Source organism: Muscardinus avellanarius (genome assembly GCF_963383645.1).
Source record: "Muscardinus avellanarius genome assembly, chromosome: 5".
In the NCBI taxonomy this organism is placed as follows: Eukaryota; Metazoa; Chordata; class Mammalia; order Rodentia; family Gliridae; genus Muscardinus; species Muscardinus avellanarius.
This window is the reverse complement of record NC_137790.1, coordinates 58,158,141-58,177,384: the sequence shown is the minus strand read 5'-3', so window position 1 is coordinate 58,177,384 and position 19,244 is coordinate 58,158,141. Positions and strand designations below refer to the sequence as shown.

Below are 19,244 nucleotides of genomic sequence, written 5' to 3'. Positions count from 1 at the left end.
TCCAAAGCTGCCTTTACATTTTCATGCATAGTTATATTAATAGTCCCACTCCTAAGAACCAACTTTCTCTGGTTATGCTACTATTAAAAAAAAAAAACACCTGAAGCCAGGTAACTTTGAAAAGAAAAGAAATCAGTTCATTATTCTCGAGGGTCAAAGACATGGTGCTAACATCATTTTGGCTCGGTAAAGACCTTAGACCTTGTGGTGTATGGCATCACAGTGGAGGTACCACATGAGGAAGAAAGAGATCATATTGTGAGACAAATCCAGGAAGACTGGGATCCCATAGCCCCTTCTGAGGGCATATCTCAACTGACCCAAGTAAGGACTTCTCACTTGGCCCTACCTCTTAAAGGTCTCACCTCCCAACATCACCAAACTGAGAACCAAGCTCTAACACACCAACTATTGTGCAACAAACTCAAACCATATCTAAAGCATAGTGTTTGTTAAGTTGATAGACATAAATTTTTTTGTCTGAGAGAGCCACGTTCTTTAAAAAATGCTCAGAAAGATTCATAAAACATTTCTTAATAATGTCATCAAGACATCAAGCCTATTATACATAGCCAAAGCCAAGAACAGGCCCCACAACTAACTTTTCTTGTGACATATTATTTTTTTTATAAAAAAGTATCAAATTTATTTCAGTATTTTTTGTTTCATTCTTAAGTTAGAGTTGTTGGACAATTCATGCAAATTAAAATTTATTACCAGATGTGCAAAAAACATTAACAAGCTATTAAATACTGCAGTGAATATAATTACTGGACCATGCTTTTAGAAAAATCATATTTAATGGTCAAGTGTTCCAGTTATACTATTTAACGCAAAGCTCTAATTCTAATTATAGCACATTATCATTTTGACATAATTTATCCTATTTGCACAATGATTACTATGCCCAACAAAAGTTTCCCAAATTTTAGGTCTTTCTTTAACACTTATAACTTATGACTTTCAAATTATTTCAAATTCTAATATTTACCTCCAAACTGATCCAAAATAATAGGACATCATTATCATGTGGGTAAAATCGAAAGGGTATGTATATAATCAAATACCTGGCCTCCTGATGTATCACCCCTGACAGGTGCACTAAAAATACTGTGTAAAATTACCTTCAAGCTATAAAAAACAAAAATGAACTTTATGTTTATGCTTGGGTCCTATGCATAAGATATCCTGTTTTATACATGCAGATATTCTAGAATCTGAAACACTTTTGGTCTCAAGCATTTCAGATACTCAACCTGTAGTACAGATTCTTTATAGCTGATTTAGTCATTTGCCATGTTGCAGTTTATATACTAAGATGAAAACATTCTGTGGAGAAAAATGACTTTACATTATATACTTTATTCATATAGTGTCTTAATTACCCTCTTTGAGGTGAAAAGTTTGCTTTGGCTTAAAAGAGATACAGTATGTTAATCACATCTTGTATCATTGTTATTTCTTGGATCATTTTTGGATTTCTGAAAGTAAATAATAATGAGTATATCTATTTTCTGCCTTTTCCTGATTTTTAGCATTTGAGACAACTGTTAATTATCAAGACATTCTGCATTTTTAAACCTAATTTTATAAACAATCCTATTATCTTGGTTATGTACAATACCACCTACTGGATATAACAATTTTTGTACTTATGAATACTGTCATTTTCTTAGGGGTAAGTTGTTGAGAAGAGTAACATGACATAAAGCTTGCAGTAAAAATGCTAAATACTGTAGTAACTTGGAACTAGTATTTTCTTGTGTTAACTTCAACTGTGAAATAATTAAAAATGTCTTATCACATAATTTGATTACACAGATACACTTTGGTTCTTTTTCTTTCTTTCTTTCTTTTTTTTTTTCGTGCGGGTCTGGGGATGGAACCCAAAGGCATTTGACTTCCAATCTACACCCCTTGCCCAATTTTTAATTCTTTAATTTTTGAAACAAATTCTCACTGAGTTGCAGAGGGCCTCACTAAGTAGCTGAGGCTGTCCTTGAACCGCAATCCTCTGGTCTCAGCCTCCCAAATACTGGGATTACAAACGTGCACCACCACATCCGGCTACACTCTGGATTTTACTTACATGATAGTGATATATTCTTGGCACTAATAACATCTGTTGCTTCCAAATTCTTGGAGGCTAAACGTGTTTCCAGGAGTGAATCACAGAATTATAGAGGTGAGTTGTGAAAAAGATTTTCAGAGGCACTTGTCTATATATATAATACTGATATATAATGTAACATTGATTACTTTATTAGAAAATAAATGATGTCATGGTGCTTTGTTCACTTAAAAGCTGTTGCTTTGTGTGGTTGTCTTTCCTGCAACACAAGAGTCGTGTCATGGTGTTTATGTGGTATTTATTTCATCTTTGGTCTGTTTCCACCACTGCTCACCCCAATCTCTTCCATGGCTACTGCTATTGCTTTTGCCTTGTCATTCACAAACTCGAGGGCAGCAGAGCTTGTGGAGAGCATGAGGGGAAGAGGTTAAATAGACAGTGAAGGCATGGCATCCAGTCAGACCAGGAGCTGAGGGTTATTGGTGGAAACGTGAAGATCAGTTGGCTGCTGGGCTAGCTCAGAAGTTTCTTTCTTTTCTAGGGAGCAAACATGTCAGAAGAATTGAAGAAGGAGCAAGACACCAGATCCCACTTGGAAAGGATGAGAAAGAATATGGAGCAAACAATTAAAGACCTGCAAAAAAGGCTGGAGGAAGCTGAGCAGACTGCTGTGGTGGGGAGCAGGAAGCAAATTCAGAAACTTGAATACAGGGTAGGAACTTGCCTTGGGTAATTGGGGCTTAGTCATCCCGAGGTCAAAGTCTCATTGTGACTGGATTTCATAAAAGATAGCCCCTTTCACTCTTCATCACATTTTCTTTTAGCACTTTGACATTTTTGAGAGTATCTGATCTCAATATATCCATTCATTCTTGCTTAACTTTTGGCTAGCAAATAGGACTTTTCTCAAACTGGATGAAATGTGCCTTTCCTCTTCCTGAATCTCCCACTCACTACACCAGCTCTAGGGTCTCCACAGCAAGCTGACTCATTGCATTCAGACACACATTTATAATCTTACTTCTGCTTTCTTGATCCTGTTACTTTTCTTTGTAAAAAAAAAAAAAAATGCCTGTTTTCAGCCCAGGAAAGGAGAAAGAAAACAAGGAAGTTCATAATTCAGGAAGACTCAGTGCAGATATTTTAAAGGCTGACAAAAATTACATTGCATCTGCCTTTGAAGAGCTTAAAAATACATAGAACTATCTTGAGAATAGTATTTTTTAAAATTATTGAATCAATTTCATTTATTATGTATGGGGCATATGATAAATATTACAAAAGTTGAAAGATGGTTCAAAGGGGACTCTGAAAAGTAACATAGTGCTTTTGCACATTTATGTATACCGGGACAATGAAATACCCATGCATGTTTATGGTACATCCATACACAACAACAGTGCATACTTATTGTACATCCATGCAATGAAATATTTATGCATGTGTACAATAGATCCATATAGTTATTCTGATTGAAAAGAAGTGAGGAAGAGCTCAGGAATGTGCCCTGGATATCATACTTTGCAGTTTAATGATGATAAAAGATAGACAATATAGATAGTATATCTATATACTATCCTTTTGTGCAAGAAAGAAAAGAAATATAAAACATATATAAGAAGCTGAGTAACTTTGGAAAGAAGAGAGGTATATATATATATATATATATATATATATATATATATATATACACACATACATACATAGATATTTAGGTAATATATTTAGGTAATATATTTGCTTATGTTATCAGAAATAAATGTTGACAAGATAAATTGAAAACAAATAAAAACAACCACTTTAGGAAGAGAACACAGAGATGAGATATATATAATTAGATCTTCTGAACATACCTTTTTAAATTTGTTTTGATTGCAGAATCATATAAATTATGTAGATGCTTCAGAATTAAGAAAAAAATTTAAATCAGATAGAAAGAAACACAAACATCCCACCAACTTTAACACTAATAGAAACAAAGTTCACTGTATATCAAATTAGGGGCATAAAACATACACAAAAAATAATTATTCAGTGACTTTTAAATATACTGTTTTTTTCTGTACAGCCTGCATGGAATATGCCTTAAGAATGACTGAAAACAACAATAAAAAAGCAAATTGAGTTTATTTTTCCGAGATAAATATAACATTTATTTCTATTAACAATATAATTGCCGGGTGTGGTGGCGCACGCTTGTAATCCCCGTTCTTGGGAGGCAGAGACAGGAGGATCACGCAGATTCAAAGCCAGCCACGCATGCTGGCTTAGGAGACCCTGTTTCCAAATAAAAATGTAAAAATAGGTCTGGGAGTGTAGCCTGGAGGTAGAAGGGCTTCCAGGAACCCCAGTACCACACACAAATATATATATATATATATATATATATATATATATATATATATATATATATATAGTATAATCCAATGGCAAATATAAGATTTAAGATTTTTGTATAAGTAAAAAAGCATTTAGTTATAAAATTAAGTAACTTATATATTCATGTTTTTCCCTAAAAATACATAAATGATACTATCACTTTCAACCCCAATGAAAGAGTGCAGTATTTTGTTTTATTCATAGTTATTGTTTATCCACCTGTAATTGTTTTTTTCTTAAAACTATAATCAGAATACAATTGTTTTAGACAATTTTCTGTTGCTATCACAAAATACCTGAGACCAGGTAATTTATGAAGAATAGAAGTTTATTTGGCTCATAATTTTAGAGACTATAATGTCCAAGAACGTAGTACTGGCATCTGCTTGGCACCTAGGAAGGACGCTCTCTTGCTTCATCATAATGATGTAGTAGAGGATATTATTTGGTAAAACACAGCAAGCATATTAGGGTAGGTCTCTCTCCCTCTTGTTCAGCCACTATTGCAATCATGGGAACTTCAGCTTCACAACTGCTTCTAATCTTAGTTACTTCCAAAAGGCTCCACCTCAAAATACCATTAGTATATGAATTAGGTGATTAGGTATGAACTTTTAGTGGATATATTTAAATATGAACTTTTAGTGGACACATTTAAACCAGAGAAACCATCTCAACATGGTACAGGTACAGTTAAAAGGTATTTACAAAAGCCGGGAGTGGTGGCACACGCTTGTAATACCTGCACTTGGGAGGCGGAGACAGGAGGATCACGCAGGTTCGAAGCCAGCTGCGCTGGCGTAAGAGACCCTGTTTCAAAAATATAAAATAGGTCTGGGAGTGTAGCCCGGAGGTACAAGGGCTTCCAGGAACCCCAGTACCAACACACACACACACACACACACACACACACACACACACACAATATTTACAAGGTAGTACAAGCTTGTAATCCTAGCATTTGGGCATCTGAGACAGAAGGATTATGGTTCGCAGACAGCCTCAGCTACTTAGTGAGGCTCTGCAACTTAGTGAGACCTTGTTTCAAAATAAAGAATAAAAATAGGGATGGGGTGTAGGTCGGAGGTAGAATGCCCCTGGGTTCCATCCCCACTGCCATAAAAAAAGCATTTATAAGTTAAATCATAGTTTTTTTTTAGGATTTGATTTAAACAGTTTTTCACCTTGGGATGGCTTAGTCACTTTTCAAAATAAAACAAGTCCTTTAAAAAATAAAGAGGAGTATCTGTTAGCTCATTTCTCAACAAACAGAACTATGTGTTAAGTTCCTTGGAAGGTCAGGTGCTCAAAAGATTTTGTTTAAATGAATCTTACCCCCAAAAAACTTGCGACCCTCCTGCCCCTCTTGCACCAATCAGAAGAGGAACAATGATGCCAGTGTGACCTAGTGGCAAGAGGAAGGTGAGGATTCTGAGGAGTGGAGTCAGTCACTCCTGACATGGTGTTCAAATGGTGATGATGGTACAGAAGGCGGCATCAGAGTCAAGAAAGCCATGGGGACAGAGCATGGACATGTGGGAGAAGGAGAAGCCACATCCTTCCTCCACCAGCTTCAGTCCCCTCTCCACAGCACTCGACACCATCAAACATAGTGTGCATTGTACTCTGTCAACTTCCCCTCAGGAAACAGTCTGCTTGTACAGGGAGAGGGGTTTTTGTTTTGTTTTGTTTTGTTTTGGTCTGTTTTGCTCATTCTCTGTCCCTAATATTAGAGAGAAAGAGGCAGGAGGGGAGAGAGACAGAGACAGAGAGAGAGAGGAGAGAGAGAGAGAGAGAGAGAGAGAGAGAGAGAGAGAGAGAGAGAGAGAGAGAGAGAGAGAGAAGCTCCTTGTTGAATGAATGTTGTGCTAATCTTGTTTGTCTAACTCTGTAAGGTCACAGGCCACAGGCAGTTCTGTACCAGCCATGGGTGTGTGATTTTGTAATGGAGGAAGGGAAGCTTATCCCCTCTGCCTATATTAACCTTTCCCTACAATCCTATAACTGCTTTAGTGTTAAGTCTAAAGTCTCCACAGCCCTCTTAGAAGCTCACAGACTTCAACCAGCTCACATATGGCAGGGAGTTTTTCCAGAGAGGCTGTTATACTTGTGTATTACTGGGGGTGGGGGAGAGTAGACACACGGTCCCTTGACTGCTCCACTCCATTTCCATGCTGCGAGCCTGGTCTGAGGTCGTGGTTTGGTTGCAGGTTCATGAACTGGAAGGTGAGCTGGACAGCGAGCTCCATCGCAGTGCAGAGGCGCAGAGGGAGGTTCGCAGACTGGAGAGAAGCATCAGGGAGCTGACCCACCAGGTACTGCAGGAAGCCCTCTCGGCCCCGGTGTGTGTCTGAGCTCCGCCTTGCATCACTGTGCTTCTGGCCTTACCAGCCCTTCTGGGACCTTGCAGTCCTCTCTGACTTTGAACTCCCTCAGCTGCAGCAGGGACTCTCTATCCCAGGGCTCTTGTGCTATCTGTGGTTTTGTATCTGTTCCTTTTCAGAGCTTGCAGAGAACATGTGAATGGCAAGTTGCAATTAGAAGTGAAAAGCTATTTATAATAGCCTTGTTTCCCACACATATTTGCAACGCTTTCAGAAAGATGCCTTCCTGTGAGAGGCTGAGTGAGAACAATGTGTAAGTGAAGTAAATGATAGAGGCTCAGGACGCCTCCCTCACAGCAGCTTGCATGGGATGCTGGCCCATTGGATCAGGGAAGTTTCCACTCCTATTTTCTGGTTGCACAAATATTCAAGGGCACTGAGGACTTTGTTGCTAGTACATCTTGAAAACAGAAAATACTAAAGAATGGCTTCTTTAAGGCTTTTAGAATCTAACGTGTTAAATCACTGGCCTCAAGCAAATAATTGAAAAGAAGTGGACAAAGTTTCTTTTTCTTTTTTTCACTTTATTTTTTTATTTTATTTTTTATTGGTGCACTGTATTCATACATCATAGTGGGATACAAACTTTTGTAGACATACATGCACACATCGCCCAGTCAGCCCCCACCCGATCCCCACCCCATTCTCTCCCCATCCCTCCTTCCCATGCTTGGCTTAATGGTTGACATCTAGTATTATAGCAATTTATTCAAAATTAAAAATGATAATCTCACATAACAGTTTCATTTGTCTGATACCAAGCTTTTGATGACTTAAAGATAACATTACAATAATTTTTTTTGCTTTTTTTCTTACCAGAGAATATTTTATTTTCTATTTTTTTAGGTGAAACTATCATATATTTATATATTTATTTTTCAGAAACAAAAATCTATCCTAATATGGAATATGGATTCTAGATACCCAAAATGATCTTGAAAAAGAACAAAGCTAGAAGATATATATTTTCTGATTTCAAACCATATAAAGCTACAATAATTGAAACAGTGTAGTACTGTTCTAAAGGCAGATATATAAACCATTGGAGTTAAATAAAAGCCTAGAGCTAAATTCTTCCATATATTGTCAAGTTATTTTTGACAAGGTTTCCACGAACATTTGGTGGAGGAAATAATAATCTTTTAATTAAATATTGTTGAAAAATAATAATTACATGGAAAAGAATAAAATTGGACCTTTACCTAATCCCATATACAAGTATTAACTCTAAATAGATAAAAGACCTAAATATAAATCTTAAGACTATAAACTTTTAGAAGAAAATCTGGGTCATAAAACCTCACAACATTGAAATTGACAGTGATTTCTTGGATATGATTTCAATGGCACAGGCAACAGAAGAGTATACAAACTCCCTAAACAATAAAAAAAATATTGTATATACAAAGACAATGTAAACAGAGTTAAAAGTTACTGATAGAATGGGATAAAATATTTCCAAATGCTATATCTGAAGGTATATTAATATTCCAACTAGAAATCCTAAAAATTAACAATAAAGGCAAACAATACCCTTTAGAGATAGGTTAAAGACTAACATAAATAATGAATCTCTACAGATAACCAATCTTAGTTGTCTGTTGGATGGAAAATCTTGTTTCTCTAGTTCTGATGTGTGTTACCTATTTCTTCTTTGTAGTTAATCTCTTTGAGTATTTTCTCTAGTGCTGGTTTTGAAGACATAAATTCCTTCAGTTTCTGTTTGTCATGGAAGCTTCTTATATTTCCATCTAATTTGATAGAAAGTTTTGCTGGGTAGGAAATTTTTGGCTGGAAGTTGTTTTCTTTCAGCGTTTGGAATATGTTACTCCAAGCCCTTTTGGCTCTCATGACTTGGTTTGGGAAGTCTGGAATGATTCTAATTGGCTTGCCTCTGAATGTCACTTGGCCCTTTGTTTTTGTTGCCTTTAAGATTCTCTGCTTGGCTTCCACATTGGTCATTTTGACAATTATGTGGCGTGGGGATCCTCTTCTCCGATCCTGTCTAAGAGGAGTTCTATAAGTTTCCTGGATCTTTGTATCAACCTCTTGCTCTGTGTTTGGAAAATTTTCTGCTATTACTTCCTTGAAGAGATTGTTGATCCCTTTGGTTTCACTTTCTTTTCCCTCCTCTATTCCAATTATTCTTAGGTTAGCTCTCTTAAAATGGGCCCATATTTCTTCAATGTCAGATTCCTGCTGTCGGATATTTTTTTCTAGATTAGAAACTATGCATTCATTTTTGGAATGATCATCTTCTAAGAGCGAGATTCTGTTCTCCATGTGGTCTAATCGGTTGTTTGTGCTTTGAATTGAGGCCTTTACTTCATTAATTGCATCTTTTATCTCTTTTTGGCTCTCTCTGAGTTCTTTTCGAAGCACCCTTATTATTTCTACAGTTATTTTCCTGATTTGATCTTCTAGAAATCTCTGATTTTCTGTTTTATCGGGTTCTGATGTTGTGAGGTTGTGGGCATTCATTGCTCCAGTGTTATTCCTCTTTCCCATGATTTCGGAAGTTTGTGCCTTCTCTGAGTTCTTCCCTTGGGTCGCTATGACTTCACTTAAGGTGCTCTGGATCTCGAGTCTGTAGTATCTCAGACCCCACTACTCCTTTACTGGGTTGTATCACAGAGTCTCCGACCCAGGGAGTCGATAGAGGCTGCTTTAAACTATGGGGGGGTGCCAGGTTGCACGTTCTCCTATGGTGTGATATCTCTGCCACTGCCACTCCCGCACTGGGTCAAGTCCCTGGGAGTCAGTACTGGGATTTCTCCTCTGTGGCCCGCAATTTGACTCACTGTTCTTGAATTCACAGATGTAGCTGTACTGGACTCGGTAAATTCGCTGCTGCTGCCGCCAGTGGCAATATGGCGCCGCTGCTATGCCCTTGGCCATGAGGCTGGCTTATTTCTTCTTGGTTTTGGGTTCCACTCTGAGTCCCTGCAGCGTGTGCTGAGCTCAGCCACTGGGAGCTTTAGATGCTCCCTGCACTGAATCCTGCCTGGCTGTTCTGCAGCGGCTCACCTCGGCTTGCTGTAGCCGTCCGGTGAATTCGCCGCTGCCGCCGGCAGTATGGCGCTGCTGCCGCATCCTTGGGCGTGAGGCCGGTGTATCTCCTCTGTTGCTCTGAGCTCTGTTCTCAGTCTGCTTTCTCTCTGGAGCCTGGTGATTTTTTTGTTTCTCTGGTGATGGTCTTTTCTGGCTATGAAAGACGCTGATTTTGTGGTAATGAAGATTGGTTGTTAGCGGGGCTCTTAAGCCCAGCTTTTCTCGGTCGCCATCTTCCCGGAAGTCCACAAAGTTTTTTATAAGTAATTAATGTGTCCCTACTGTAATGATATAATTCTTCATTTACGATTTCACTTTTTATCATTTTTTTCCCTTTCATTTCTGTGGAATAGTCAGATTTCCTGATAGCTAGGGCACTCTATCAGTCTTCACTTGGTACACATACACTTATGCATCTTTTAAGGGCAATATTCATTCTGAGAAATGTGTTGTTAGGAAGTTTCATCCTGGTGTAAATGTAAAGTGTACTTACACTAACCTGCCTGCCATAGTCCATTATATATCTAAGATACATGGTATAGGCTGTAGCTCCTAGGCTACAAACCTGAATACACTAGATAGTTGTAAAAAATGGTAAATATTTGCATATCAAAACAGAGTAAATATACAGTAAAAGGACAGTGTAAGACCTAAAAATGGTATACTTGTAGAAGGCACTTACCATGAATGGAGTCCGCAGGTCTGGAAGTTGCTCTGAGTGAAAGAGTGACAAGTGAATTTAAAGACTTGGTACGTGAGTGTGTGCAATATGGGTTTCGTAATCACTGTACATAGAGGCTACAGTAAATTTATGAAGAAATATTTTTATTCTTCAGTAATAGCTAAACCTTAGCTTAGTATAACTTTTTTTTAGTTTATAGACTTAAATTTTTTTTTTTTTTACTTTCTGACTCCTGTCATAATACCTTTTAAAACACTCATTGTGGAGCTGTACAAGAGTATTTTAGTTTTTTATTATTTAAGCTTTTTCTGTTTGTAAACTTTATGTTTTTTTTTTACTTTTTATATTATTTTGCTAGAAATAAAGACACTAACAAACACACATTACTGCAGGTCTACACAGAGTCAGGATCATTAATCTTTTGTCTCCTGCCTCCCTCCATATTGCCTCCCCCACCCTGCTAAGTTTTTCAAGGGCAATAACATGCAGAGAACTGTCATCTCCTATGATAATAAAGCCTTTTGAAGGCCCTGCTTGGGGTCCTTCTCGACGAGATGTTGCTATTTCGAGAATAACTCCATGGTAGTTTGCTTGATTTGTTTATCTTTTCATTATAGATTTGCTTATAAACAGGTAATGCACCGTGAACATTCCTCTTGATACAAACCTTTTTGTGTTCAGGTCACGTTTTCAAACTTTTTAAGGCGCTTGTTGTTGTCTGCAAAAGCTTCTGCTAACCTTGTCACTGTGAATTGTCTTGGTGGGGGGATCTTCTTTTTCTTCTCTCAGCTCCTTTTGCTCATGCCCATTCCAGAGCTATGCAGTAGAATTTGTTAGGCAGTAGAAGTTTCCAGCTCCATTATAACCTTCTAGGTCTACCAACTTACATGCAATGGGTCTTTGACTGAAACTCTCATGTAATTAGTCAGTGACTACATTTAGGTTGACCAGAAATCTGTGTGTATGTTTGTTGTATGGCTTTGAATCTCACTTTGATGAATAATTGCAATGCACCAATAAAAGTTTAAAAAGAGATGTTAAAATTTGCTTTCTAGCCCTCTTATTTTGCACAATGTAGCTTATTCCAATTAAAATCAAACTCCTTTTAAGCACCAATTCTTACAGTGTCTTTGACAGTACTATGTAAGTAAAGTCTGTGGGTCCTGATTTTGGTTCCTGAACCTAAATTCTTAGAGATACCAGGACTGTGAGGCAAGGGTGTTTTGTAGTAGCTCATTCATAGGTGACAACTGAAAATGTCATTCTGAAAAGAATGAAAATAGGGCTTTCTTTGTCTAGTAAAAATCCTCCAGGAAACTTGTATAACTGTGCACTGGGAATGGAATCAAGTGTCACTTTCCTTCACAATAATTCTATGACTTGTCCACACTGCACATTTATCTTTGTCTTTATGTAGCTCTGGCATTTGGAAATTCATTCTATTTTCTCTCTCTAGTGCCTAGAAAAATATGCCACAAAGCAAGACATAAGATTAGGAACCTGTGATTGTTATAGAAGCTAAAGATAGTTTCTGTGTATCCCCACCTCTCTAACCAGCTGCTCCATTTTAATTTGACTGTGTCCTATGTGCAGGAATCTCTGTATAGATGTTATTTACACTTTACTAATCTAGTAAAAATATATCATCTATTCCTATGGGAAAAGAAACAAAATTCGGTTAAGTTACTGTGTTGAGTGGGTTTTCTGGGAACCAGGTGCTAGGATGACATTAGAAGTACAGGAAGCCTTTTGGAGGTGACACCTGTAAATTAAAAAGGAGGACACAAGTATATTGGGTGGAGAATGGCTTCAGACAGAAGTGCAGGCTGATCCCTGCAAAGGAAAGTGTTGAAGGAGAGGAAGTGGCTAGAAAGAGCCTCAGACTGCAATGCAGGCCTGCGTAAGTCTCTAGCACAGAAATTTCCCAAAGAAGAGTTTCCTTTTTGGTGTAAATGGCCATACTATAGTAACTCCACTCTGCCAAGTTATTCTTCTGTGCTTAGTTGTTTCCTGGAACCATGTGGCAGACCCTGAAGGCACTGCAGGTGGAGTCTATCAGATCACTGCACTTCTCACAGCTGAATGGCCGATTCTTTCTTGGAAGGGACATCTAGTGCATGACCACGGCTACCAGAGTAACTTAACGCCTCAGAGCTGAGCTGAGGTGTGAGCCTACGCCTAACATCATGGACTCTGCCTTCCCAAGTGGGGAAGGCAAATGTTCTAAAGATTTCTCACTAGGCTCCATCATTAACATCAGTAACCACACCTAGGATTTTTCATTTTTCTTCAACATGATCTCTTTTGTTACCTCCCTCTACTCAGTAAATTGGTTATTACAATTAAATTTGTATTGATTTTAGGATTTACTATAAGCATACAATGCTATGAATCTTCAAATTTTATACACCTATAATTTAGAAGGATAGGCAAATAAAAACAGAAAAGAGATTTTACTCACATAGGCTAGTCTCAGATCCACAAACAGGGTGAGCCCTCTATGTTCATCCTTGCCTCAGTGAGTTTAAAATCAGCTAACAGTCATCTATGGTGAAACTATACTTTGGTGGGAAGGAGCTACAAGGTGATGGGAAGAGCCTAGCTCAACCTACAAAGGAGAGATCAGCAGGGAACTGTGGGGAAATGGGGTATGAGCCTGATTGCAGTAGGCTCGTGAGGGACAGTGAAGGACCATGAAAGTTAAGTGTTAAGTGGCATTCCATCGCCATAACAAAGCACCTAACAATGAATTAAAAGAATAAAGGTTTAGTTTATTCGTTTTCATAATTTCGAAGGTTCTATGCTATGACTGGCCCTCTTGCTTTGGGTCCTGTGGTGAGATAGCATATAATAGAAGGAGTGTGTACTGAGAGCTTGTAGTGGAGCACAACTACGCACTTCATGGCCAGGAAGCAAAATAGAGAAAGGGAAAGGGGCCTAGGTCTCAGAATCTCCTTCAGGGGGAACCCCTTCAATCTTCTAAAGATTTCTCACTAGACCACATCTCTTAAAAAATTTACCACCTTCCCATAGCACTACCCTGAGAATTGAAACTTTAATATGTGCCTTTAATGCCTTTGGGGGACAGTTAAGATCTAAAACATACCAGAAAAAGAAGTTGAAACTTGACTGAAGAGGTAAAATGAAACTAGCAAGAAAATTTGAGTAAAAAAGTTAGATCTTGATTAAATCAGCCTCTCATTTTTCAGCAGGTTGAGATATTTTCTTTCTCTGAGAAGTTCAACAACTCTCAGTTTAGAAATACTCCAGTTAAGCCGGGAATGGTGGCTTACACTTGTAATCCCCGCGCTTGGGAGGCTGAGACAGGAGGATTACACAGGTTCTAAGCCAGCCTCAGCTACTTAGTGAGGCTCTCAGCAACTTAGCGAGACCCTGTTTCCAAATAAAAATATAAAATGGGTCTGGGAGTATAGCCCGGAGGTAGAAAGCCTCTGGGTTCCACCCTAGTATCACACACACACACACACACACACACACACACACAAAAGACTCCAGTTAAAGTGGCATAGAGTAGGGGTGGGGTATGACAAGTCATATTCTTTTCTTGCTTCTCCTCTTTCTTCTTAGAATACCAGAGGCTCCATGGAACACAGTTAAGAAACACTGCTGCATCAGATCCCCTTTCTCCTGTCTAAACCAGGACTGTAACAGAGGCAAAGATGATGGGCACACCAAACTCCCCACAGATGGTGGAATTTTCCCAATTGTCTTTGATGACACTTGTGGCAGAATTTCAGAAGTCTTATCTTTTCTAGAGTTCCATTGCCCCAAGCCAGTGGCCAATATAAAAGTTCAAAAGACGAGTTGTTTTGAATGAGGGTTGTTTGTGTCCTATTTTGCATATATAGCTTTTGTAGTAATGCACTTCATTCCTACTGAGAAACATCAGGAGATTGTGTAGCTTGGTTGGGCTGGAAGGGCTGAAGTCCACAATTATCCCAATGGCTTTGCCCTCCACTTCAGCACAGGTTGATGGGTGCTGTGGTGGATCTAGAGAAATGGCTCAGTCATTGCTCAGAACTGTGTTGAATTCCCAAAACGTCAGATGAGTAGACTGAAACTCATCTTACAAATCACGCCTCTAAGTTGATGTTGAACGAAAATTTCAAACTTATTTGCTTACTTGAAGCTTCACTCAGTGTAACCTGCCAGGTCCTTCAAATCACCTAAACCTATGACTTATCTTTGCAGGCAGAGGAAGACAAGAAAAATCTGAGCAGGATGCAGACTCTGACAAATAAACTTCAACTGAAAGTTCAGAGTTACAAGCAGCAGGCAGAGGCAGCGGTAGGTGCCTGCTCCATTACAGCCTCAAGGGTTTCCAGTGCATGGTTTTTGGTTTATGCCCTGACTTGGGAGAACAGCTTGTTAGAGAGGACCATCTGGGCTTAATTCTTTATTACCCATGGCAAAAATTAATGCTACCTTTTCCCTTCATAATCCAAGAGCTCTCTCCTTCAGCCTTGTGGTCATACCCAAGAACAAATGAGTTACAAGAAATGAGCCATGTAAAAATAGGGTATCATGCAAATGATAAATTTTGGTAAATTTTGGTAAGGTTTCACCCTTTGGCCTCCCCCACTTCTAAACTTTGGGTGAATAAAAGCATAGTTCAAAGTACTTTTTTCTGATGAGCTTGGACGTGCTTATGTAAAAAAAAAAAAAACAACTATCATTAAAATGTATTTTCTGTCCTAGTGTAATACCCATGGCTATATGTAATGATAAGTTCATATATATTGACTTGTTTCTAATAATATTTTGGATTAAATGACTTGAATGAGAATACTGCTACATCCAATACTTATTGACTCGTATTTTAAAGTCCAGCCTCCTCTATTTCAGCGATAGGATGTTGCCTCTGTTCAGAGATAGAATAGAATGTTAAGCTACTTACAGGGTAAATGACTATATATACTGTAGCACACAGCAACTCTGTGAGAACTGTACTACTAGGAGTGGGAAGTGCCAAAGAGGTTCGGAATTTTCTGGGGATGGCAGATATAAAAATAGAGCTTTATGCCTGCCAGAAAGTCTTAATCCCTATGCCTTATATCAAAATAAGATAGTCCATTCAATTTTCTGAAGTTTATATTACTTTCATGTTTTTCAACACCCTCACGTCAGAGCAGAAAATACTATATAGGTATGGAAATTTCTTTTCTTTTGGTATTTTTTATTTTTATAGGAAGCTCAAGCCAATCAATATCTTTCCAAGTGTAAGAAGCAACAGCATGAGATCAATGAACTGAAGGAGAGGGCAGAGATAGCAGAATCTCAAGTCAGTAAACTCAAGATTAAAGCCAAAGAGCTTGGGAAAAAGGTATAGTGGATCCTCACCTCTGTATTAACTCATCCAGAATGTCAGTAAAGGGCTCATGTCATTGCATGGACTAATAGAGCAAGATAGTTCTTTTTTTTTTTTTTGTTTCTCTTTAAAATCTCATTAACAACAACAACTACATTCAAATAAACTTTTCCTGTATTTGCTGAATTCTACTTGCCTGGGTAGTACAGAAGGGCTAAGCATTTGCACCAGAAGCACATTCTACATATAGTTCAATGATTAATTTGAGGTTAACTTGCAGGCTCTGAGCTTTGGGCCTTCAATTCATTTATGTAGAATATCCAGGAATCCATGGAACAATGATGATTTTAAAATCACAAATAGATCTTCTGGGAGTTTTGAGTGAACTCTCTCCGTGACAAACACATATGGACCACGTCAATATGGAGATCTGGGGAAGATGCTTAAATTTGAGGCAATGAAAGGAGAATAAGGAGGCCAGAGACCTGCTCTTTTGGATTCTACTTTTTATTCCTAATACTGCTCTAAAACCCAGAGGCTATTTTTATCCACAAGTGGTGGGAGTTGATATAATTTCTTCTTAGTGCTCTGATGTAGATATAACCAGTTAAGCACTTTGAACTTGTAGTTAAAACCTTCCTAATCATACACATGTAGGCCTTCTGCTGGTGTGGACTTTAGCCACTGTGCCTTAGGTTCATTAAGTTGCTATTCTGATCCATTGGCAGAAGCCAATGCCATAATTTTATGGGCACGGTGGCACAGTGGTAAAGAACTCTGAACTGAATTTTGCAGAGGCAAATGAGCCTCTGCTTCTTAATTGAGATTATCCCAGGAACATAACTTTTAAATGACCTCTGTCTTTAGAAATAAGTTAAGAGGGACTCGATAATGTAGTATAAGCCATCACTCACAGAATTCCTGTGAAGCACCTAGCACAGTTTCTGGCACAGATAGGTAAAGGTGTCATGCCACTTCATGTTTTCAAATTTGGTGTGTTCCTGGCCCTCTTTCTTATTTATGATAAATGAATTACAAGAAGTCTTATGAGCTAAGTTGATAGGATTGCCCAAAATAAGTATTGCCTTAAGGGAGGTCAGAAATATTTCTTTTGAAGGAGACAGTAAAAGATTTCTTTTGAAGGTTATATTGAATATGCTTAGCTTTAAATATAAGATGCATGAGTCATTGGAAACTCCAGAGGTTTCTTGTGGATCCCTGAATAGCTATCTCAAGGATAAATCCTATATGGAGAGGTCCAGTTAAGTGACTTGCATGCTGGCCTCAATTTGAGAAATGTATGAGGCTGGACCTAGGGTCTCCGGTGCAGAGCCTGCCCAGCAACCCATATAAAGGCTTTGCTTAGGGAGATGCCTCACACGTGCTCCGTTGCACTCAGCTGCAGCAGGTCAGGCGCCTCCACCCCAGATGCCACACAGCATTTGTCTTTGTCACAATCGTTTCTAACAAAGAATAAAATGAGTGAAACAGAAATTGCTTCTGGAAGCCAGAGATGAATAGAAAAACCTCCTTGACAGGGCAATGACAAATTGTTCCCCATTGACAGAAGAAAAGCATGAAAATCCCTCAACAGTGCTAAGCACAAGGAAGAGGTTTTCTGATAGAATTTTGTGTCAGAGCTGTGGAGAAATTAGTGAGGCGGCTGCAGAATCTTTTCCTCCTGAGGTGAAGGGGGCAGAAAACAGAGTGACAGAGTATGTCCTTGGGGTGAATTACCAGTGTCTGATTTCTGTAGTTCGGATAACTGCCTCAATTCTCTGCTTCCCTTTAAAGCTGAGGAAGAGCTAGCTCAGACCTGCTCACCTCTGGGAAGGACTTGGTGTGGTCTGGGTGTACACCACTGGTGAAAGACAAGGGAATCTCACAGAGCACACTGACATTCTGTTTTTCAGGTTCGTGAGGAATAAGCAGATTCTTTTTATAAAGAACAACAACCGGAGAAACCAAAGGAGGGTGCCGTGCCATTGTATGGGGTAAAAATTAAGTCACATTTGAAACAAACATTGATAAGATATATTTATGTGGTGTGAAAAGTAGTGTAGGGAAGGTGATTAGGAAAATATAATAATTAAGAGGATATCATTGCTTCAAATTTTAATGGAAGAATTTTTGGAAATTCAAATGTACAAAAGCTTCCTTATAATATTTTATACAATATTAAATAGATCCAATAATCTGTTAAATTTTGATGTTAAAACTGAATGCTTATCCTTTGTCCATATTATCTCTTAGTGTATGGAAATTATAAGACATTAGACCAGTTATGCTCCACGGAGACTATGGCATGTTGATAAATGATATTACTAAACCTAGCTACTTTTGATTGGTTCATCTCTATATCCATGAATCCATATTTTTAGCCATTAATGGTGGGAGTTGATACAATTTCCTCTTAGTAATATGATGTAGACATAGCCAATTAGACACTTTGAACTTTTAGGCAAAACCTTCCTCCTAATCAACACACATGTAGGCCTTATGCTAGTGTGAACTTTAGCTACTAAGTGAATGTCTCACACGATAAGACTCTCAGTGCTGGGTGGCATGCAGGCTCTGTACTGTAGCAGTGTAGCTAAACGGGAGACATGTCCTGGAATTCCTTTATCTGCATATTCTACACCGATGTTGGTCACAAGAAGAATTTGTACCAGATTTGAGAGATAAAGGTGAAAGGGGCATCTGTTTATTTATATGTATATGGCCTCAGTCATAGTGACATCTCAAAAATATTGCCCCAGATTAGTACAAACACTAAGGAGATCAGTGTGGAGGTTCTTTGAAATGTTAGGAATGGAAAGAGCATATGATGCAGATATAGCAACTCTCGGTATCTTTCCAAAATAATTAAAAATACTATACTGATATATGCATATCTGTGTTTATAGCAGCACAGTTCACCAGTAGCCAGGTTATGGAAAGAGCCTAGGGATCCATCAACAGGTAAATGGGTAAAAAAAAAAAAAAAAAAAAAAAAAAAAAAAAAAAAACTTGATGTGTACATACAATTCAATTTTATAAATCCATAAAGAAGAACAAAATTATGTCATTTTGCAGAAAAATAGATAAAATTAGAGAATATTATGTTGAGTGAGATAAGTCAATTTCCGAAAGTCAAAGGCCATGTGTCTTCTGTAATATGTGGAAGCTGGATGGAAAATAGGGGAAAAAGTGCTTCAGATGAAGAAGTAAAAAGATCAATAAAATAGTCAAAGGGGATTGGGGGGAAAAAGTGGGGAAGGGAAAAAGGAGAACTGATGAAGGAAACAGTTCAAATTGTTACAAGTTATGGGAGTTGATAATACAATGTCCATATATGAAGGTATCACT

At 38.2% G+C, this 19,244-nt stretch overlaps 1 protein-coding gene across 1 annotated transcript in view; it reads left to right on the top strand.

The window, feature by feature from the left end:
* LOC308263160 (myosin-15-like) overlaps nt 1-16,185 on the top strand; it is a gene marked incomplete at its 5' end in the record, with an annotated part of 185,662 nt that extends 169,477 nt beyond the window's left edge. The window contains 4 exons of the mRNA XM_080696037.1: nt 2,613-2,783; nt 6,661-6,765; nt 14,780-14,875; nt 15,777-16,185. Coding sequence (XP_080552163.1) covers nt 2,613-2,783; nt 6,661-6,765; nt 14,780-14,875; nt 15,777-15,917 — 513 coding nt within the window. The 3' untranslated portion in view covers nt 15,918-16,185. The remainder of the gene's footprint in view (nt 1-2,612; nt 2,784-6,660; nt 6,766-14,779; nt 14,876-15,776) is intronic.
* Between the last annotated feature and the right edge of the window lie 3,059 nt (nt 16,186-19,244).